This window comes from Zingiber officinale, chromosome 3B (genome assembly GCF_018446385.1).
Source record: "Zingiber officinale cultivar Zhangliang chromosome 3B, Zo_v1.1, whole genome shotgun sequence".
Classification (NCBI taxonomy): Eukaryota; Viridiplantae; Streptophyta; class Magnoliopsida; order Zingiberales; family Zingiberaceae; genus Zingiber; species Zingiber officinale.
Genome location: NC_055991.1, coordinates 762256 through 785454, shown reverse-complemented (window position 1 = coordinate 785454; position 23199 = coordinate 762256). Strand labels below are relative to the sequence as shown.

Here is a 23199-nt window from a genome sequence, read left to right as displayed (position 1 = left end):
AGATTGCTGATCTAGGGCCCGGACTTCGACTTTCATTTTATCCAGATCAGCAATCGCTCGCCTCTTCCGGCCACTGGCGCGCTTCACGTCCCCGTCCCGTTTCTTCACCAAGTCTTCGAGTCGGGCCACCTCCGCAGCCAGATCGGCAGCCTTCTTCTGTTCGGCCTCGAGGGTTTGTTTCCCCCGCTCGGCCGACGGACCCCCCGACAATTGAAGTTTTTCCAGGAGACCCTCTAGCTCGGCTAGCCGACGGCTAGTGGCGATTTGCTCAGCCCAGCGCTGTAAAGGAGATAACGAAATCAGGAATCAAATAGTGGCATGGAACAGGAAGAAAAATGAATACCTGAGTGGCCTGTTGCATGTTGTTGTCGCCGAGCTGCTTGGGCGTCATGAGGGCCGCTTGAATCTGCGCGTCCTCAAAAAGCTTGGCAAGCGGACCCGTCAAGGTTATTTCGTGAACGGGACTTGAGGGCCGATCGGCGGACAGTAAATATTCCTCCGATGGGAATCGGAGGGTGGTCTTGATGGTTGGGTGGCCGGTCGGCGCTTCTTCAGCTGCAGTCGCCTGGCCAGAGGACTCCCCTATGGTGGAAGTTTCGCCCAACCGATGTAAGCGGCGACGAGTCCGGGGAGGAGAGTCGGTGGGCTGCGCAGGAGGCGATGTCACAGGAGTCCCGATCTGCGACGGCGTGCGATCGGACGAAGTAACGCCGATCGGCTCGTGTGGTTCCCCCTCTTGGGGTGGCGGAGGACCGGAGTCTCTTCGACGTTACCAAGTTCTAGCGGTGGATCCCGGACGGGAATTCCCAGCTCGGAGCCGAGGAACAGATCCGCCTCAACCTCCGCTAAGCGGATGGGCAAGATCTGCTTGTGGGCGCCGCCCCTCTCCATCTGCCGGGCGGTTGGGATGAGACCCTCGCGAGCTCCTTTTGGTGGCCGCCTCGATCTCCACGGCCTTTTTCAGATGAGCTGTAGCCATGACTTCAACTGCAATAGGAGAAATTAAAATCAATTAGATAAAAAGGTAAAAGGAGTAAAGAGTCTCTTACCCATACGGTGGGAAGATTGGCCCGAACGGAGATAACCCAAAATATATAAGACCCCTTGAGCAAAGAATCGTCGATCTTGTATCGTGACCGGACAACCAATTATTTGCATGAAGATAGGTGGATTGCTCGAACTTGCCGAGCTCCATTGAGTCGACAATGATCCGCCATTTGGTTCGAAATGCGCTCGAGAAGTCGGATGTAGAAGAAAAATTCCTTCCATGTTGGAGGTCGATATTATCAAAAATTTAAAGTCTATATTCTGGAAAATGAAAGTGCCCAACTCGGATTGTTTGGGGTAGAAGAAGAAGTGGAATATTTTGGGGTCAAGTGGGATACTATGCAGCTTAAAGAGGACAACCACCCCGCTCAGCAACCTAAAGGAGTTCGGTACAAGCTGGCCGAGCGGGATGCGGAAATAATTACAAACCTCCAAAATGAATGGATGGGTAGGAAATCTAAGGCCGCCCTGGAATTGGTCTAGAAAAAAGCAAATGGTGCCGATCGGCGGGTTATGGGGCCGATCGGACGGGCTGGCTATAATTATTTCGTGGTCATCAGGGATCCCATACGTCCGAACGAGGCGCCGGGCACCCTCCTCATCAAACCGACTCTCCATGGTCATATACCAGGGACCGTGAACGTGAGTGACGGGTTCAGAGGAACTTGCCATCTCGGAGAGACAAGAGAATAGCAAGAAATCAAAGGTAGGGAAACGAAAGGGGCGAAATGAGCAGAGAAGACCTAGTAAGTGAAGGAAGAAGACTCACTGGGAAGGAAACGGGTGAAAAGAATCACCGATGAGGTGATCGCCGCCTAAAAACAGACGCTAGATCGCCGGAGGCCGCAGCAACAGAACGAAGCAGAAGGCAACGCGCAAGCAAGCATGCGGCGAAGGGAGGAGAAGAAGATTTTATACTGCCGAGGCTGGTCGGCCTCCGCCGTCGGATGCAGGTCACGAAAGGCGAGGCCAACATCCGCCCGTCCATTTCAAAGCAATCGCGTCCCATCGTACTAAGCATCGCCGCCACGTGGGAAGAGCCACGTGGCGCCTTGCCACTAGGCGCAATTAATGCGCGTCATACCGCGCGTGTTGCGACTTAATGGGAAGGATTTGCGCAATTTTCGAGAAGATTTAGACAAGCAAGCATCCACATTGACCGACGAGGCATCCAAAACGAAGAGCCGAGCGGCTGAATCCGCCATAAGGGCCGAACGGCTCAAAGAATATTATAGGCGACGGTAAGGCGATGACCGCCCGCTCGGACACATATAGTCCAGTCAGTCGGACTCACGGCCTCCTTCGACTAGACTTGAAGGGAAGGCAAGTGATCCGGCAGTAAGAATGGGGAACCCACTTCCTGAAGGGTCTCAGCTTGAGAACCGATGAAGGGCTGACTAAGCGGTTAATGGCCGAGCCGATCATCCGGGTATGTCCGAGCGGAGTTAGATAACCCACCCATGGGTTTGGGTTTCCGACGCCAAGGCAGGAGGATCGAAGGGCCGACCGGGAGCCCGAACGTCAGGGGCCAAAGAGCCGAGCGGGCAACCCGCCCGGACAAAATAAGGGCGAGGGGAGAAAAAGGTGGCCGAGCGGCCTATGCGCTCGGCTCGGGATATGGAATATCGGCAGAAGCATGTCTGATGATTAGGCCGTACATAAGATCGCACGATGGAGGATCTTGCCGTCACATCATGGAAAGGTTGATACAGTAGCAGTATGGCCTGATGGACGCCTTTTCTGACGGGTCCATATCTGGGCATGGCCCTTCTGACAGACCCATGCCTGGGCATGGTCAAATGCAGGTGGCTGCTTTGATTGGCGCGCCCAGGCTTCTTCGAGGGGTCTATATAAGGCCTCCATTTCTTCACCGGAGGTATGCTCGTCTTCATCTTGAGGCTACCTTCTTGTCATTCCTCGCCTGACTTGAGCGTCGGAGGACCGTCGCCGGGACACCCCTCCCGGCTCGGTTTTGTTGCAGGTTCGCCGGAGTACTCGAGGATCCAGCAGAGAGCGCCACGTGCCCAGCGTCCGCTGACTCTTGGTTCGGACAGGATCAACGGATTTAATGTCATGTCATTTTTTTATTAAATTTTTATAAAAAAAATTCTCTTTCTTCTTTATTTTTTTTCTCCTCCTGCTTCGTTCGTTCTCGGCGCGTTTCGCCGAGAAGCAGCACACGTCGCGCGCCCGCCACTCGCCCTGCCGCCGGCCATCTGCCCACCGCCGGCGGCCTCCGGCCGCCTGGACCCACCCATACTATAGCCCATGGGGTGAACCCGTCGGGGATCGCGGCATGGATTCCGGCCACATCTCTATTCCGGCCGCGATACAGGCGATTCCGACAGTGTTGGGCAGGCGACTGGATTCCGGCGCTGTCGCATCCGGATTCCGGCCGTGATTGTGCCGGAATCCGGACGCGCCTTCGTCGGAATCCTGACGCGAGCGCGTCCGGACGCGATCGCGACGGAGGCAGGTGCGGTCGCGATGACGATGGCGTGATCGCGGTCGGAATCCGGCGCCATCGCGACCAGAATCCAGTTGCTGCCAGACTCCATCCGATTCCCGGCCGGATTTCAACCGGAATCTGGCAGAAATCTGGCCACGATTTGGCCACCACGCTAGCGACCGCAATCGCGGCCGGATTTCGGCTGGGATTCTAGCTGCCGGTGGGTGGCCGGCAGGTGGTGGGCGGCCGGAGGCGAGGAGGCGGGGTGACCGGTGGGTGGTGCCCGGCCGGCCAGCGGCGAGGAGGGCGGCGAGGCTGGCACATGCACACGGCGACGAGAGAGAGGAGAACGAGGAAGGTAAAAAAAAAAATCAAAAATATAAAAAAAAAAACAAAATCGGTAGGTCGCGAATGAGTCCGCACGCAGAAGTCCGCATTTTAACAAAACTCTCTCTCTCTCTCTCTCTCTCTCTCTATATATATATATATATATAATTCTGTCCAAAAGTCAACGAAACGGATGTTGAAGATGTGATAATCTTGCTGACATCCGGTGGACTTTATTCCCGCCTGTAACAAACAACATTAGTGCCGAGACAGGAAAGAGGTTCCGGCGATGACCCTCCGACGCTCAAGTCAGTCTTCGACGAAGCAAGAAAAAGTAAAGAGAACTGTAGCACAATAATAAAATTCGTGAGAAAAGCATACCTCCGTCAATGTCTGGACCTCCTTTTATATAGGGCTCCTGTAGCGTGTGTGCACGTTTCTTAAAGTGAGCACGATATCCCAAGCTTTCCCTGAAGAGACATGTCAGTAAAGTGTCCCTAACATAGTACCTTAACGGGCCGAGCATATCTCTGAAGTGACAGTGGAAGCTTCCGCCGTACGATCCTCTGTCTGACCATGCCGCCTGTCAGCGACACTAATTCCCAAGAGGATGTCGAATGATATCATGCTGTGTCTATTGTTTGGCCGAGTGGAATGACCGCTCAGCCAGGATTCTGATATCCTTGTGTCCGCTGCCACACCAAGCGGGATAGCCGCTTGGCTGAAAGTCCCCTGTCCAAGTGTCGTCCATTGTTGGGTCGAGCGAGATGGTCGCTTGGCCGGAAGTCCACTGTCCACATGCTCTATTACTTGGCCGAGCAGGATAGCTGCTCGGTGGGCAGTTCATTGTCCGCATGCTCGACTGATGTTGAGTCTGCTGCTAGGCTAAGTGGAGGAGCCAATCAACTTGGCTTCTACGTGTCTTTTAAGCATCGGTTTGATTACTCCGTGTCGGTTGAAAGCCCATTGTCGCACCGAGAGGGAGAGCCGCTTGGTTGAAAGTCCTCTGTTCGTGTTGTCCACCATCGGGTCGAGCGGGAGAGTCGCTCGGCTCAGCTTCTATACGTCCCTTGAGCGTCGGTCTTATTACTCTGTGTTGGAGACGGTGGATCGGTGTTTAATCCACGATTATAATATGTCTCGCTCGACCGACCTAGACCGCCCATCCGACCAGCCAATACCGCTCATCTATTAACCATCATAATTTTGATCTCCATTGACCTCCATCGTGGTAGCGGGGTTGAATCTCTCATCATCACTGCATCAATATATATATATATTCATATTTCCAATAAATTAATTAATCGTTTTTCAAATAACAGTGATTAATATATAATAGAAACTTTACGTAAAAAACACATTTTATTATAAATATCGTTACCTTATTTTATAATAGTTAAATTGAGGTAGAACCAGCCCTAGAAGTAAAAGAGCGACCTTTGCGAAATTCCGAGCGGGATTCCCTTTGATTTGCCGTGGAGATCAATGCAAAGTTTCGCCCCTTGATCCTGCTAGGTTTTGCTTGCCGTGCAGGTATCTCGCGTTTTCCACCTCATCTCAACCTGCCTCTCCCTTTGTTCTGATCGTTCTACTTCTTGTTTGTTTTGGAAGTTCCGAAGCGTGATCAGTTAGGAATGTTCCTGCGATTTAGAATTTTGAGTAATCTACGGGGGAACGTGTTGTCTTGCTCACTTTCTTCTTAATTCTTACTTTAGATTGGATGCCAAGCTTTGCTGTGTAGAGGATCTTATGCATCATTTTTGGAGTATACTTGCTTTTTTTTGCTGATTAATAATTCTTTCTCTGAGTTCCCAAATATCATTCCTTGCCTTTAATCAAACTGCCTACTACACGTAAATGGGTTTTCTTTGACCATTGAAGTATACATGATAGAGGAATGGAATTGTTGTGTTTATTTTTTCGTCAATAATGATGTTTATCTCTTTTCACATATCCATGCCTCCCTGAGCTCTTAGTACCCTCATTTTTGGTATCATTGATATTATTCATTAATTTGCATGTTTTATGTTCTAGATCTTTCAGTTGGTCTGATTAAATGATCCATAATGAAATATGCAAGCATACTTTTTTGTTCTGGCCTCTTGGAGCTGGAGCTGGAGCTGTTAGGTCTTTTGATGCCAAAACAATATACTCTTCTCCTACCAGTTAACTTTATTCTTTATATTAAAGTGATTAATGGCAAATGACCTAGCTAGAACTGGTACAAAGTCTAGGAAAAATATGTTCGACAATGGAAATGAAGTTTCCAAATTGTTTCCAGTTTACACCTACTATAGGTGGATTGTCCTAATGCATTCACTTCCTTTGTATCTATTTTGTAACTATTGTTGTCATTCCTTTATCTTGAATTTGACTATTTTCTTACACTTTAATCTTCTTAATTTTTGGGAATTGCAATGGTTCTGTTATCTTATGTCACCATTTCTGCATCAATTATCTAATCCGTTCAATGAATTTGGTACTCCACATTAGGCTACTATCTACCATACAAGAATCATGCATTTATATCTCTCTCTCCCTATACATTTCAGAAATTTTTTATTTGCTAATTTCTATACACAAATTTTTAAAATCCTACTGTGTTCTCTAACACCACTCATATTTTGCTATGCAAACAACATGGCCTTGTATAGTTACCTTACCTTAAGTATTTAATGCTTTGAAAAATTTTGATTCTCTTTTTTTTTTTCTTTTCAAATAAAAATTCACTGAAGGGGGAGCCTTGGTGCAACGGTAAAGTTGTTGCCATGTGACCAAAAGGTCACGGGTTCGAATTCTGGAAACTGCCTCTTGCAAAAAGCAGGGTAAGGTTGCGTACAATGGATCCTTTCCCGGGACCCCGCATGGCGGGAGCTTCGTGCACCGGACTGCCCTTTCAAATAAAAATTCACTGCCTCCAAAGTGTACTTGTCATTGCAATATTTTTGCTTTCATAAACTTGTACTTTTTTCTTCACAATTGAAATTTGTGCCTCTTGTCCCTAATGCAGCAATAGAAATTAAGAAGAGGCGTACCAACAACTAACCACATTGCTGAACTATTCTGGATTCAGTAGCATATGGGAAACTACTTGTATTTATTTTTTTGTTTTGTAATCATTATTGATTCAATGTTGCATACAATTCTTCCGAAGTTGGTAGTTTATGTTAGATGTTCACATGGATTTGATGTATTCTTTGTGACACCATCAAGGCTAACGTTGTATTATATCTACATGGTTTGATGCACACAATGGTCCATTATTATGCTCGGTACTGTAACCTGACATAAAGAAATTAAAATTGTTCTTTTTGTTTAAATGAACTTTCTTTGATAACCCACTTTGCTTAATCTTCTAATGTGATTGGTGCAATTCCAGAATGGAACTTGATCTTTCTTCTGTTACCTTTTACCTATCATGTTGTTACACTTCTATTCTTCTTGTAGTCTTAAATGTGTGATAGATTGTCCAGGTAATGACAGAATTGCATGAGTGCGCTGTGGATTCAAATTTTTTTGATCAAAATTCAGAAGAAACAGTAGATCTCTCTACAGCTGCTATTTCAAAACATAAGTCTATTCATAGTAAGTTGTTGAAGGCTTCCTTCTTGGCAAGTTTCTTCACGTCCACATTCTCAGTCTTTGAAAGACACTCCAGCTTATTTCCAGATGAAGGCAGACCCAGCAAATCCAGAAGTTATGGATGGACAACAGCTTTGAAGAAGCTTATGGGTAGTGGTCCAATGAGGAGACTCCAAGATCGCATACTAGGGTCAATCAGGACTGACACTTTGAGCTCAGCCAGTGATATATGGTGTCTTGGCAAGTGCTATAAACTCTCACTTGCAGAGTTGACATCAAATCCAGATCCTGGCAATAGTTTTACTGCTTTTTTGCAAGATTTCTCTTCAAGAATTTGGATCACTTACCGGAAAGGTTAGTCAACTGAAGCTTCCACATGCTACAGTCGTCTGATTGTTCACATCGATCTTCTACAGGTTTTGAACCCATTGGTGACTCAAAGTTCACATGTGATGTCAACTGGGGATGCATGATTAGGAGTAGCCAGATGCTTATTGCTCAGGTAGTTATCCTGCTGGACATTTTAATTCTAAGTTTTTACTTGTTTAGAGGAAGCTTGTCGTGATGTGAGCTTATCTTGTTAGTAAAATTGCTAACAGGCACTGATTGTTCATCATATGGGGAGATCTTGGAGAAAACCCTTGCAAAAGGTGATAAATTACACTACTTGTCTGTCTTTCTGAATCCTTTGAAAAAGAGGAAACATGTATTTTACAATCTAGTGAGGAAACTTCAAAATTTTCTGGCTGAATGTTTATAATGATTTAATGTTCATCTGCAGCCATATGATCTTCGGTATCTTGAAATTCTACATCTTTTTGGTGATTCTAGCTCATGCGCTTTTTCAATACACAATCTTCTTGAAGCTGGGAAGGCTTATGGTTTGGTTGCTGGGTCCTGGTTGGGTCCTTATGCTATGTGTCGAACATGGGAAACGATTATCAACACTAGCAAAGAACAATATGATCATGAAAAACGCAAACAAAGGTTTCCCATGGTTCTATATATTGTTTCAGGTGATAAAGATGGGGAACAAGGTGGAGCTCCAGTTGTTTGCATTGAGGTTGCTTCTAGACTTTGTCACGATTTTACCAAAAGGGAACAAGATTGGGCACCTATACTACTTCTGGTGCCTTTGGTTCTTGGTTTAGAAAAAATCAACCCCAGGTAAATTTGAATATAGCATTTCCCTAGTATATCAAGGGTGATACTTTTGATTTATCTTTTCCCATTGTGAAGATTTGAACTTGTCCAGAAAAAAAAAATTAATGATACAATAAAACATTTTCATATGTTCTAGATATTAATGATATTATGTATAGTTTTTGGTTATGCTCCTTTATTCAAAATATTAGTCTAACTATATGGCTATGGACTTTTTGCGTCCATGATATTATATGCGCCATTTCTGGACTTCAAATATGACGAGTGACTTCTGAGGAATCATATATTTTCGGGGCATCTGGATGGTGAATGTAGCTTGGGTCAGTTTTGCGTATACTTAGTCTTGCTTCAAATACGGTTAAGATCCATTTATCATGGTTTTAGTCCGGCTTCTAGGCGGCACGGTGGCAGTGTACTTTCTTAGATCATGTTTTTTGTTTGATATTTGGGGTGTTTATCTTCTTAAGTATCTTCCCAGCTGCTCTTAGTATGTGCCATATTTTTGCAGGTATATTCCTTTGCTGTGGGAAACGTTTACATTTCCACAATGCCTCGGCATCTTAGGTGGTAAACCTGGTGCCTCAACCTATATTGTTGGTGTGCAAGACGAGAAGGCACTCTACTTGGACCCTCATGAAGTTCAGTCGGTATAAAATTTATCAATGCATATTTGCCTTTCTTTTTGATCGTTCTCAGTTTATGAGCAATTATCATGTTTACTAAAAACCAATTGCCTTACTAATTTGCTTTCATACTGTTCTGAGGAATCTGTCATGTGTCATTGTATACAAGATATTGAATGGAAGAAATGATTTCTTACACTTCTTTACTTAGTCTTAGAGAAATACTTCATTAACTCAGAAATATGGTTCTTAGAAACATACAAGTCACTAATTGAGCAACTAGGGTTCCTTGATAGCTTAAAAACATACTCTTTTTTTTTTTTTCAAATTTTTGTCATCTTGAATAGAAATATGATATCTTGTTCTCTTTTTTGACATCAGAAAGTTGCTTGTGTTCGATCAATCGTGTCGAGACACTAAATAACTACTGTTAAACTAGGCTGTTGATATCAAGATGGATGACTTGGAGGCCGATTGCTCTTCATACCACTGCAGGTATTTTGTTTCACCCACTTGCATTTTCGAGCATGTACCTTTTCCCGCTCAAGTAGCTCACTTGTGGCATAAATCGTGTGTCTCTAGCACGGTGCGACACCTACCACTAGACGCGATCGATCCATCATTGGCCATTGGGTTCTACTGCAAAGACAAGGGTTGGTTGATGCGGTGGTTATAAGATATTCCTTCAACAAAAACTTAGATTCATTTTTGTTTGCTGAATTTCAACATTCCGCAGATGATTTCGAAGATTTCTGTTCGCGTTCCACCCAGCTTGCAGACAAGTCAAGTGGAGCACCATTGTTCACAGTCATCCAAAATATTCAACCTACCAGACTCATTCCTGACCATGATTCTGCCGCAGCCAGTTCTGGTAACGATATTGGAATGGCTGAATGTCAGTGTTCCGAAAGTTTCAGCATCGTCGATGAGCAGGAGCAAGAAGATGAGTGGCAAATTCTCTAAAGAGCCAGGTTTCACATATCCATCTAATTTATTCTCAAGTGTTTTAATTGTATTCCCCTCTATTCATTTATTCTCTGTAAATTATTAACTGATATCCTTGTACATAGAACAGAATGATGATCCATTGCTGAACCTAAACCAAGCAATAATGTTGTTGATGGCTTGTTCCAAAATGACGAATCTGCATGGCTTCTAATAACATTTATGCAAGATATCAAACTTCATAATAAAATTTCGCAACGTTTGAAATGATAAATGTACACAATGTTTCATACAACTAAATAAATAATAATAATAATTGATAGATGAAAGATAAATCTTCTTTATAAACCTTTGCTAATATTTGGAAATTTAGAACAATAATTAACTAATGGAATAATTATATTTGTTGTACAATTATTTGCTTGTACAAATAAATATGGGATTTAGGCCTTAACGGACAACCAAAATTGAGTTCAAAATTACAGGAAATAGCATCGTAAATATTTTTTTAAAAAAAAATTAAAGACAAATTATCTGTCTTCAGCTGCCTTCAAAATGTCCACTGCTAACTAACTTCCAGCGACAGGTGTTGTAAAGCCTTCCTGAAGGAAATTCAATCATCACTTTATGAGATTTACTGGAGTCAAGAAGATAACACACATTTACCACGTTTATGTTCAAAGAACAATGGATAGATCGAGTTCATTCTCTTTATTAAACCGCGGCAAATAACAACGCATCACATAAGAATATCGGCAATGTAAGACTAAAAGCTAGTGCTTGTAAAGGAAATGGTGAATAAGTCGCATTCTTGAGTCACCATGCGACGAAGAAGGTTAATATCATAAGCTAAGTGTTCTAATCAAAGTGTGGTAGAAAGCAAATCAATGCTTCTGAAATAGCTCAAATAAGTTGAGGAACGAAGTGTCGAACCAATGACACTTACAAGAACTTGAATGCTCCACGATTGCGAACTGAGAGAGATAATGCATATATTTGTTGGAATTCAGAAGTCACAAATCTTCATTATCATCAGATCTAGATACTATTATAACCCTAGCTCCAGAAGTAAGCCTGCAGCAATAGGCACCAAATCGAAGTTGAAGGAAAGAAATTAAAAACTAAAACAAGTTTAGTGATAGCAATATATATAACTCAACTTTCTTCGATCCTGATCACCTTCTCTTTGAATTCTTGGAAAGATTTTAACCCAATGGATGAGCCCTTATCTGGGTCACACTCTCTTGATCTTTTACTTCCATCAGTTGACGAACGGAGAGGTGAAGACCTAGGAATGTCCATCCATGCAGAGGACTTTCTTGCATCTGAAACGGGGGATATCTTTGTTGCATTATCATCAAACATGGAGCTCATGTTGGATATGTTTTTGGAAGCCCTGGAGGGATACTTCGGTTGAGATGAATCCCCAATCTTTTCGCTCTCCATTGTTGAACAAGGCATATCGTAGCTCCTACATATTGGGAATTTCATGCATAAAAAATAGTATAATTTAAAAGACTGACATGATCATCCGAGGACTGAACACTGTTCCATTAAGTAAGGTAAGTGTAAAACGCCTATTGCTAATAGGTCACGTAAAAGCAACAATTTCATCAAGATTTCGAGTCAAAAAGTTGGTGATTCATGTTAATATGATCAATTTAGTAAATCAATAATGTTAAGAATTGAGTCTGGATTACCTATCCTCATTGAAGGAAGATGATCGCTTCAACTTAGGAACTCCTTCCAGTCGCCTCTCTTTGAACTTGTTTGTTTCAATCATGCTTCCACTGAAATGCTGCTTCTTGTTCAGTCTTGGGACGATTGCTCTTTGACTCTCCGGTAAAAAACTGATTTCCTGCAGAGCCACTGAAGTAGAAGGCATAGGAGAGGTGAACTTTGCATCAGAGAGCCTTGGCTTATAGTCCGCCGCAAAGCCAATGCCATAGTGGTCTTTAACAGAGATTGACCCACAAGTAAACATATGCATTAGCATGTTTGTTGCTCGAAATTTTGAACCGGTTGAGAGGAAAACTTCTTCTGCCTCCCCATTCTTATAGTTGTTCCTTAAGCTTACTTCTTCTCTTATCAAAGATTCAAGTGTATTTGTCTTTGCAGAAGAAGAAACAGTGCTTGATGGCAAACTCTCTTCTTTAACAATCTCAGATTCCTCATTCGAACGCATGGTCAGCTCACTCTGTCTCCTATTGTATCGAACTTCCAGAGGCTTATCATCAGTTGAGACACCCATTATCCTGGTATTCAATCCGTTCCTCCTCCCTCCTCGGTCTTCAGTTTGAGTTGAAGCATCCTGAGACACAAAGGGCTTTTGGATCCTGAGCTCTGCTGGCTTCGGGGAGCTGATTTCGTGCAATAGGGAAGTTCTCCTACCAGGTTCAGGCGAAACATGAATAGAGGATGATGGATCATCTTCTTGCGGAGGGGGAGGCGGTTGGATCAGCAATGGAGAGGGAAGCTTTGCCACCTTGATAAGAACCTCAGCCGAAGAAGGCAAAAAGGAAGCTTCTTGGTTTTTACAGCTTATTGGTGGTTCTTGTACAGAGTTGTTCTTCATATTCTGGATCTTCGCATTGCTTGAATCACGATCTCTCCGATCTAAATCCAGAGAAGTGCCAATGAATCCAAAGGATTTCGCAATTCATCAAGAAATTTGTAAACAGAGAGCGTAGATCCACGATTTACCTGGCGGTGTTTGATCCAAGATCTCCGACCCCTTGAGAACATACTCATTGCCGTGCGCCGGCAGGATCAGATCGTCTTCCGAAAGGTCGTGCCACACAAATCCATTCTTGTAGCTCCTGAAGAAGCAGAAGCAGCAGCAGCAGCAGATCGTCACTCAAAGCTAGGCTACTTCCAATCCTAACCAATCCAACAAATCCTTACCTCTTGCAAGACCACGAATACATGGCAGCCATCCTCTTCCCTCGCTGCGCATTGAGCTTATCGATCACATCTACCAAAACGAAGAACTCCGCCAACAAATCAGACCCCCCGAAAAACAAAAACCCTAAATTTGAATCTACCAGTACCTCTGAGGAAGAGTCCGTCGGGGGAAGACAGGGGGACCTCGACGAAGTGCGGGTGCTCGAGGTGGCGATTCCTACAAAGGTAGTACACTACCGGAACCCTCTTCCCTTGCTGCTGCAGTTGGTGCTTCGCCGGCGGCTCGGTCCAAACTTTGGTTCTCTCCGGGCTACTTCGCGGCGCGTACCTTCTCATCCTTGCTTCCATCCCCTTCTCTCTCGCTTACTCCTCGATTTCACATCGGTTCCAATCCAAAAAATGGCACCGACGGAAGCCGGAGGAGGCGAGGGAGCCGAGCTTCAAGTCGGCAGCTTTGTGCTACTCTACAACAAGTGAGTGAGAATTGTATAATACGAGTCGGTGGGCGGCGACTCGCAATCAGCCCAAAATTGTAAGTGCTTCCCTGTAAAGGGAGGTAGATTTATTGGATCATTTTTTGTGGTTCAAAGGATGTGTCATTTATATTTACGGTTTGATTGTGATCGTGATCTGATCATAAATAGTTATAATTCTTTCTTGGATTTATCGTCTCACCAGATTATAGTTTTTGTTTGGAACGAGCTGCCGGAGGTCGTCCGGAGGATACCTTCGCTCGGCGTCCAGTAACCTGGCCACTTATCCACCACTGGAGCCGGAGGCTTTCGAGCGGCCTTCGGCTGTCCGCTCCGAACAAAAACTATAACCTGATGGGGACGGTAAATCCAAAAAGAGATCGCAACCATTTACGGCCAGATCGCGATCGCGATCCGACAGCAAATGCGAGTGGCACATCCGCTGGATCATACAAAAATTATCTAGGAGATCTGTGCTCCAAAGGTGGATAGTGCTGCAAACAAGTCTAGTTTCAAGGTATTTAAGTTTGTTTAGTAAGATATTCGTGTTGAGCCGAGTTAAGTCGAGATTAAAATGAATCAAGTTTTCAAAATGATTGTTTAAGTTTTGCTTGATTTATTTATTTTATGAAGTTGAGTTTATCTGAAGCTTGATTTGAAATTGATTCATTTAGATGTTATCGAACTCTCAATTCAAGTTTGACTTTAACTTAGTTTGAGTTTGGTTCGAACTTAGTTCATTTAAATGTATCGAACTCTCAATTTTAAATTGTTTGATTGTTTAAAGCTTTTAGTTGTTTGATTGTTTATTGAGCTTGATAATTTAAGATTGTTTGTTTATTTTATTATTTATTTAATATATTAAAAAGAGTTTTATTAATAAATATAGTTCATAAACATTGTTCACGAATATTAACAAGTTGAATACATATATGGTTAAGTTTGTTTATTTAGTTTAACGAGTTGTTCAAACTTGTTTGTTTAATTAATCTTGTGTATATTAAACGAATAAAAATAATTATTTATCAAACAGAACATTAAATTTATTTACAAAATTTTGATTTATTTACGGTCCTAAAGGTAGATATTTTTTTCATCAACCGACTGAATCGATCGAATCAATTAGATGGCTCCCATCTCTTTAATAATGCTTTATCATCCTTCTTTTCTTTTTCTCCTCCAGTGGCTTCCTTTTTGGTCAATCAAATTAGAGTCTCGTAGAAGAAAATTGATGTGGGAATCATTCGGCACGTGGATGCGAGTTCTCAAACCCAAAACCCTAACCGAACTCACCGGTTCGACTGAACTCCCTTCGAATTTAGGTCCAGTTCGACCGCAAGCCGACCGGGTCACATTCACCAATCCATTGTTTATACACTAAGAAATGAACGGTGGCTGAACCAGAATAAAGTGGAAAAGTGTAATCTCTATTACAGCAAACTTTTTAGCATTTCGTGTCTTGCTTTAGCTGATGAACTATTTATTGTAGTAGGATCCACAGCCTCATCAGCTTGTGAAGGAGCATATCAATAACACAATGATTATGTTCTTTTACAGACAAATTAACCAATCGATCATTTACTGAACGAACTATTCTCGATCTAAGACTGAATTTTAACTTTAGATTCGAACAACTTTGGTGCCAAACCTGCCATGTGTTCGTTACATCATTGGCTTGCTTGATCTGACATTAAATTGGATTACGAACTTTGTTTGCAAATTTAAAGACAATGGAGAATGGACAGCACATGGATCGCTCTGTCTCTTGACTGTTTTCATCTTTAAACAGGAAGACGAAAAATTTTACTTTTTCTTTCAAGAGAATGGAGTTGAAGATCAAGTCTCATCCCAAGTGATTAAATTATGACTATTTATAATCCAATGCTTCAGATCGTATCACACCTCTTTAATCAACAGTAGTCATCCGTTTGCCCCAATCAATAGTCCAGTCATCTCTTCTTGCCTACGTGGATGCTCCTCAATGCTCCTCGCGATGATGCATACGTGCGAAGTGTACCTACAAAGCGCTCATTGCGCATGAGGCGGGTGGCGGGCTCACCTCGCCCCTGAGAAGAGAGCACCTGGTCTTTTTTTGAGTTAACTCCATTAACACAGCATCATTAATAAGCAATGAATGCACATCGAAAATTTCCGATGTGGGACTATTCTCCCATGCATTTCCTTATATATTATTAATGAATAATTAATATTTATTTGGGCCGACTTTAAACAATTAATTTCTCATTCACCTTTAATCGATTTTGAGCAAATTAATAATCTAAATCTATCTACGCGAAATGTAGATTTCAATTTTGAAGTCAATTATGACTTCTATCTATTGATGACATTCCGATTTTTCTATAAAACTGATATTGATCCATTAAAATTCCAATATCCAACAAATTTCTCCGAGAAAGAATAAGTAGAAGAAGAAGAGCAACACAACGGCTTCCATGTGTGCCATTGAAAGTGACTCTTTTTTTATTTGAACGACTGGTTCATCGGTCAACTTGGAGTGCTCTCTATTGATCTCAGCTCAACTTGCTGGCCAACTTTGATCTGTTCTGACAGTGACGGCTTAGGTCAGTGAAGGAGATAAGCATGAGTCTCTAGATACATGTACTTAATTTGCAGTTAACTGTTGTTTTATATCTATCTATCTATCTATCTTTCTATCCGCAACACTACTACAAGTCACCACAAGTGTGTAATGTGTTGGTTTGCTTGTCATGGCAGGGAGGGTACCTGTCTATCTACTTGCCCTTTTGTGCAACTTTATTTTTTTTCTTTCTTTTATTCCTTTGGCATTTAATATGAGGGGGAGGTTGGCTTGCGGACAAATCAAACTTGATGAAGTGAGAACCTGATCCATTACTTTTCCTTGGTGGTGGAGAAACCAAAGGCCATCACCAAAGCCAAACTGACCTTCCTTTTCCTACTCCTTGATGAGTCCCACAAGTATACTCCACCGCAGCCACAGGAAGAAGAGTAGGAAGGAGTTGGCACTGGAATTAAGATTATTCAACTTGATCGATCTCCAATTCGTGTTAGTTAATTAAGAACATATATAGAAACATCAAGAATCTAAAGAATCAGTTGTGTGTTTTGTGGATATGTATAATCGTGATGATCATTCAGATAATTTTAACCAGTTTATATGTTTCTACTGTATATATGCAAAGGAAGGAAGAAAGAAAGATGATGATGATGACAGATTCTTGATGGTTTAGTAATGGCAGTCCACCAGGGAGGATGTTGAGAAGATAAGCGGCGGTCGCCGGGTTTCGAAGGGGAAAGCCATGGCTATCTGGGAGTCGTCGTCGTCGGCCGGAGCAGGGAGATTGAGATCCAGTAAGAAGATGTTCTTCTCCTTTTTGACTTCCGGCGGCAGCGGGCGGTGCCGTCTCATGTGGCCGCCGAGAGCTTGGCCGGAGGAGAACTCCGATCCGCATACAGAGCACTCGTGGACTCTCTGCTTTGCGCTGGCGGCGGCGAGGATTTCATCGTTGCTCGACGACGTCGTCGTGACTGGTTTCGGGATCGGAGCGTCGGCGGCGATCGATGGGCCGTCCGTCTCATCCTCCGCGGCCGGTTTCTTCTCGTGGTCGAGGAGCGGCGCCGCGGTCTTGGGCTTCTTGTGGCTGGTGCGGTGGCCGCCGAGGGCCTGGAAGGAGGCGAACGTCTTGTCGCACGTCTTGCACCTGTAGGCATCCGCCGCCGCCGCGACCTTCGCCGCCCCTGGAGTTCGCGACGCGCCGCCCTGAGCCAGAAGGATGAGGCAATTGGCCATGTCCTCGTCCTCCTCGGCGCTACTGGATGCCTCCGCCGGCGAGGCAGGGCCGGGCGCCAGTCTCTGCCGCTTCGTCCTCTTACCTCTCGCGACCGCCGAGGCGGCGGCCGCGAACTGCTCCTCGTTACTGCAGTTGTGATCCCCGCCGCCTTCTTCCACAGATTCCATCCCGCCGTTTCGCAATTCTCCCCGGAGCTACACAAACAGCAAAAAGGTCCACAACGCGTGAGGTTGACAAGAAACCGAGGAAGGGCGTCGATGTCTATAAATACCGGAGAGGAGTCAAAAGCCGAGCCCAAGGCTTAGCCACGACTACACCATCAACGGCAAAGTCCGAGCACACACAATCGGACAGATTCAACTTCCATTAAATTGTATAGAGAGAGGAACGCACAAATTGAATTGAATCGAATTAAATTGAACCGAATGGTTAGAGAACGTTAGAAATAGACTTGTAGACTTGGCACTCTATTCTTGGCGTCACGGATTTGGTTTGCATTAAGTTGGTTGTGTAAGGCACGAAAGGTAACCTCTTGTGTTATTTTAGTGTGGTGGAGCAAGTAAGGCACATAAGTTGGTGGCAGTAGATTTGGCTTATGGTTGAAATTTGATAACGTGTTTTTTATTATAAAAACTAATAAAATTGTTATGATATGTACGAAATATTGAGTGGGCATTAGGTAAGTTATTATTTTAATTCAGACTCGGTGAAAGCAATTGACTCGTCTTCCTTGGCTGATATCTTCATGTTCACTAGAAATAATTTTTTGGATTACGGTCAATAGTGATAAACACTGGAAGGAGTGATCGTGACTCATAAAGGATCGATTTATCACAATAATATTTCTGATTACATTGTGTTTTACACTTCATAAATTCCTAAAATTATTCAACAAAAAAAAAAATCTCATTCAAATGCGTAGTGAGTAGTGGACTGCCACAACATGTAATTACGTCTAGCTCGTTGACTAATTATCCATCGGTAATTTATGATCCTGTTCGAAAATAGAAGAAATGGAAAATTTAGGATGTGGTGTTCATGCTGATCTTCTGTGGATTCTACGTGTACCTACAATATAGACTATGTTAGTATTGAGACAGGGAAGGGATCCCAGCGTTAGCCCTCCGACGTTCAAGTCAGCCACCAACGGCAGAATATAAGGTGGGGCAACAAGAAGACTGTAGCACAAACAATGAATATTGTATACCTCTGCTGATGCTTAAACCCCTTTTTATATAGAACTCTAGTAGTGTGCGTGTACGCTTCTCAAGATAGACACGTTTCTCAAAACTTTTTCTGAAAAGACTTGTCAATAAAGTGTCTCTAACACTGTACATTAATGGGCCGAACATATCTCTGGAGTGACAGTAGAAGCTTCCGTCGTACGATCCTCTAGCTGCTCATGCCTAGTGTCAGCGACACTAACTCCCAAAAGGATGTTGATGGATATCCGTGGCTTGTACTGTTAGGTCGAACGGTATGGCTGCTCGGCCGACGTCTTGCCACCCTGGTGCCACTTCCAATCGTCCGGAACATCGCTATTCTTCAGTGTGTGCCTGCTCGACCAGAAGTCCACTCTGCCACTGTCGAGATCTGCTGCCAGGGCGAGCGGGTTAGCCGCTCGGTCGAAGTTGAATCCTATCGACATCATGCTCTGCTATCTGACCGAGCGGGGTAGCCACCCGACTCAGCTTTTGCACGTCGTCTCCCTTGAGCCAATTGTTTGATTGCTCCCCGTGTCGAAGACGACGACGGGGCGGAGCCTTATCCCCCATCAGGGCATGCTTTGTCCGACCGACCGATGTCATCTATGCGTTGACCATCTTAACTTTGACCTCCTTTAATCTCCACCGTAGCAATATAATGGAGTCCTTCATCATCACCGCATCAATTTATTTTTTCAATCTAAAATTAATCAAGTGTTTAGCAATGTCATACTTTCTTCCTTCTAATTCCAGGCATTATCTATGCGATAGTGCTTGAAGCTCCATTTTGATCAAAGATTATATCTCAGAAATTAAACTTAGCACAATAGCTAATTAGGGCGCGAGTGTTGGGATTGAATTGGCTGGATTTCGAGTCACGTATTTTGTATTTCGGTTTGGTTCAATTCTAGAATTGGACTCAACTTTCCGATCCAATTAATCAAGTTTGGTTCGGATTCATGCCATTTTTGTTGGGAGCCGTCGTCACAATTCTAAGGGTCAATAAAATATCAGTTAAACTCAAATAATTAATTGAACCAATCAAATTTAAGAGTTTGGTACGATTAATTTGGAATTTCATTTTTTTTTAAAAAAATCTCAATTATTTAGGTAAAATTTAAAAATCGATAAACTGATTAAATGGAGAATTGATATCCATCGATTATTATGTTATGATCTGTCATAACAATCGACTGATGTACTTAGAATTTTTTTTTAAAAATCACTAGACTTTGACTCTATAATATTAGTCAATTGGTATGCAACGACAATTGATTAACAACAAAAATTCGATTAATTCGATAACAGATTAAATTAATCAAATTTTTTTGTTTGATATTAGTGGTAAAGTTTGATCGATTTCAAAAAAGATTCTATTAGTCTAGAAAAAGTTCGATTACTTCAGTTTCCATTTATTTGATTTGATCGATTTGATTTTGACTCAATTGCTGTTTGAACAGGTAGAACTGTAAATGAATCAAACGTTCGTGAATAAATTTGATGTTCGACTTAGTAAGAGTTTGTTTATGTTCGTTCAATATACACAAGATTAATTAAAAATAAATTTGAACAGTTCGTTAAGCTAAACAAATAAACTTGAACACATATGTGCAGCTCGTTAACGTTCGTGAATAATGTTCATGAACAATTTTCATGAACAATTTTCATGAATAATATTCATGGATCATTTTCATTAATAAAACTCTTTTCAATAGGTTAAATAAACAATAAAATAAAATAAATAAATAAATGTAAATTATCAAGTTTAATAACCAATAAACAACTAAAAATTTTAAACAATCAAACAAGTTTGAATTTAGAGCTCGATGACATCTAAACGAATCAAGCTCAAACCAAACTTGAACTAAACTTAAGCCAAGTTAGAATTGAGAGCTTGATAACATCTAACCCAACCAAGCTCAAGCCAAGTTTCAAACAAACTCAAGTTCATAAAAAAATTTAATTCGAATCGATTATCTTATCAAATAAGCTTAAACATCCCAAAGCTCAGTTTATTTACGGTCTCAAGGAATGTGCGATGAAGATTTATCAAAGAAGAGGAAGGGAGAGGAGGCGGAGAAACAACACACTGATAAATTATAAAAGATATTGGTTCGTGATCTTTGAAATACCAACTAATAACTTTTATTATGTGATGATATTGCTAATTACATTTTAAATCCACTTTAACTACTAATCAATAACAAAGAGCAGATTTGAAACGCTATCTTAATTTGATGAACAAGTTAAGATCGAAAGATGTGTGCTTCAAGTTTTTCCAAGATAAACATTATATAAGTAGAGCTTGCATCACAAGTAAAACTAAACATGTGCATCTTTTATATATATATATATATATATATATATATTAAAATAAAATCTATAATTAATTAATTTAGTAATAGTTAATATTATATTTATAATTGATTAAACAGATTATGCCATAAATAATTTCATTCTTTCTTGTTACCGAGATTAAATCATTATCTTAGCAATCCTTCTAAAATGGATCGATACATTTTGAAAGGGATAAATTACAAGCGACATTTACCCTAGTGTAATAATCCCTTGCATCAGGGAGGTCAGACATCTAACGAGATATTTTCACATCTACTGGGAATTGTTCTCAAGACTTATTACAATAAACATTGGTGTAAATACCAACTGCGTCAACCAGTGATGCATAAATAATTACATTTTTTTTACAATAAGAATATGTCAATATGACATTTAATATGCATGTGAGAGCACTGTTCCATTGATATACATTACTCATCAGGGATGGATCCAAAAATTAGAGATAGACTGGGTTAATCTTGAATTTGCTAAGTCTGTAAGGATGTCGTCGAAGAGGTTCAAGCTCACTTCAAGTGAGCACATCTTGTCTTTTCCTACATTTCATCAAATTTTAAATATTTATTAAATGATTTTTTTCATTATTTATTAAAATTGTTAAGTTAATTTATCGATAATGATATTTAATTCGTTGAAAATTTGAGGGTAATGACAAAAGGCATAGCTGTTAATGCCAATGTTAGAGAGCGTTCGGACAAAGGTGAGGTAAAGGTAGTCAGTCGACGAGCATGGCGTTAGGTCATGCTTGAGCGTCTCGCGCAGGACCTTAAAACATAGTTGCTTACCTCCAACCTCGACATAAGGGTATGCCAACGTGGAGTACACGCCTATCCAATCATGACAATCACAACTTAGGGAGGCCATGTCGACGACTGTGTCTTCAAGGGAGAGGGCCTAACCACAGAGAGAGTGGGCATGGTCACGAGCAACGATATGGAAATTAGTGAGGAAGGCAATATCAATGGGGGAGGACGAGCAAAGGATAGCAACAGGAGGAACGGGGCAAGTGAGACAGCTAAAATCAAAGAGAATCGAAGCGTGGTTTTGGAGTTGAAGATGAGGAGAGTAGAAGCAGCCGTCGTTAATAGCCAGATCTTGCTAGTAGCTAAGGAAATAATAAATAGAAAAGATGACATCATATTGCAAGTTCAATGGAATGGTCAGAAAGAAGAGAAGTCAATCCCTATTTATAATTATAATAAAATAAAAGAAAACTAAATAAACAAATATAAATAAATCACGATATATAATGACCTCCTAGATGGGATGACATAACCACTGCGTTATGCCTGTGGAGGCAAGAAAGACCTTATAAAAAATACAAGGACGAAGACATAGAAACTATAAATATGTGATCACATCTCCTCTAGGAATAATAATTTCATCCAAATTTGATAGAAGATCTAATATCCGATTCAAATGAATAAATATATGGAAGGACTCTCAATGCTCGATATTCGATCTGAATACCAGATTAAATAATATATATACATATGTTAAAGATTTTTTTTCAAAATCCACTAATTATTTTTATTGATATTAGGAGAACTATATAGATGTTTAATTTATTTTTTTAATTATATATATATATATATATATATATTCTTAAAAAAATAGTTGGATAGAAAAAAAAAATTATACGATCTTTTAATCTGTATAGATATATGATCTTGTCCGAACGCTGAATCAACGGACGCTGGGCACGTGGCGCTCTCCGCGTTGCTGATGTAGATCCCCGACCGGACGTACGGACCTCCGGCGAACCTGCAAAGAAATCGGGCCGAGAAAGGGTTCCCGGCGACGATCCTTCGACGCTCAAGTCAGGCAAGTCGACAACAAAGGGGGGGGGGGGGGGCCCCAAGAATCGGAAAAAACGTACCTCAGGCGAAGTGTGAGACCCTTTATATAGGGCTGTGGAGAAGCGAGTGCACACCCACCAAGGTGTACACGTGTCCTTTCCCATACCGTAGTATGGGCTTGTCAGATGAACTTACCTGATACCATACTGCTACAGTCTGAGCACGTCTCTGATGGGACAGCGGATCCCTCTGTCGTAAGATTCTGAGTATGGCCTGGTCGTAGAACATGCCCGCTGTCAGAGAAAGATGTTTCCCTTGTCCTTTTGTATCTATGCCGAGCGTCCGGTCGGTCGAGCGTCTCCTTACGTCCGAACGGTCTACGATACTGGTCTGCTCGGGAGTTTCCTGATCGCGTGCTCTATGACTGTTCACATTATTGCCGTTTTCTGCCTGGCCAAGCGGGCTCCCCGATCGGCCAGTCGACCCTGTTCCATGAGCGTCGGAACCCTACCTCCTCGCCGGGTGCCTTTGACTC

General features: G+C 42.3%; 3 protein-coding genes across 14 annotated transcripts; 1 reads left to right on the top strand and 2 right to left on the bottom strand.

Annotated features, from left to right (window-relative positions):
- Positions 1–5219: 5219 nt before the first annotated feature.
- On the top strand, positions 5220–10313 carry LOC122055370 (cysteine protease ATG4B-like). Of its 9 annotated transcripts, none has more exons than XM_042616781.1 (10): positions 5220–5356; positions 7297–7408; positions 7493–7759; positions 7822–7907; positions 8005–8055; positions 8187–8572; positions 9078–9216; positions 9632–9687; positions 9775–9845; positions 9929–10313. In XM_042616781.1, the coding sequence occupies exons 2-10, from the start codon at positions 7300–7302 to the stop codon at positions 10153–10155; spliced, it is 1392 nt and encodes a 463-aa protein (XP_042472715.1). In that variant the 5' UTR covers positions 5220–5356; positions 7297–7299; the 3' UTR covers positions 10156–10313. The 9 variants fall into 9 exon arrangements, with proteins under 9 accessions (XP_042472715.1, XP_042472714.1, XP_042472713.1 ...); XM_042616780.1 differs by having other exon boundaries at positions 7288–7408; XM_042616785.1 differs by having other exon boundaries at positions 5222–5356; positions 7482–7759.
- Positions 10314–10453: 140 nt separating this feature from the next.
- On the bottom strand, positions 10454–13571 carry LOC122055369 (protein SOSEKI 3-like). 4 transcript variants are annotated; one of them, XM_042616773.1, is made up of 7 exons: positions 13188–13571; positions 13042–13111; positions 12841–12956; positions 11838–12753; positions 11297–11608; positions 11084–11211; positions 10454–10739 (listed from the first exon to the last, which is right to left on the bottom strand). In XM_042616773.1, exons 1-6 carry the CDS (start codon positions 13387–13389, stop codon positions 11151–11153), a joined length of 1677 nt encoding a protein of 558 aa, XP_042472707.1. In that variant the 5' UTR covers positions 13390–13571; the 3' UTR covers positions 10454–10739; positions 11084–11150. The 4 variants fall into 4 exon arrangements, with proteins under 4 accessions (XP_042472707.1, XP_042472709.1, XP_042472710.1 ...); XM_042616775.1 differs by having other exon boundaries at positions 10454–10735; XM_042616776.1 differs by having other exon boundaries at positions 11317–11608.
- Positions 13572–15867: 2296 nt separating this feature from the next.
- On the bottom strand, positions 15868–17877 carry LOC122055368 (zinc finger protein ZAT5-like). Its single transcript, XM_042616772.1, has 2 exons — positions 17577–17877; positions 15868–17499 (listed from the first exon to the last, which is right to left on the bottom strand). Exon 2 carries the CDS (start codon positions 17470–17472, stop codon positions 16741–16743), a length of 732 nt encoding a protein of 243 aa, XP_042472706.1. The 5' UTR covers positions 17473–17499; positions 17577–17877; the 3' UTR covers positions 15868–16740.
- Positions 17878–23199: the final 5322 nt, after the last annotated feature.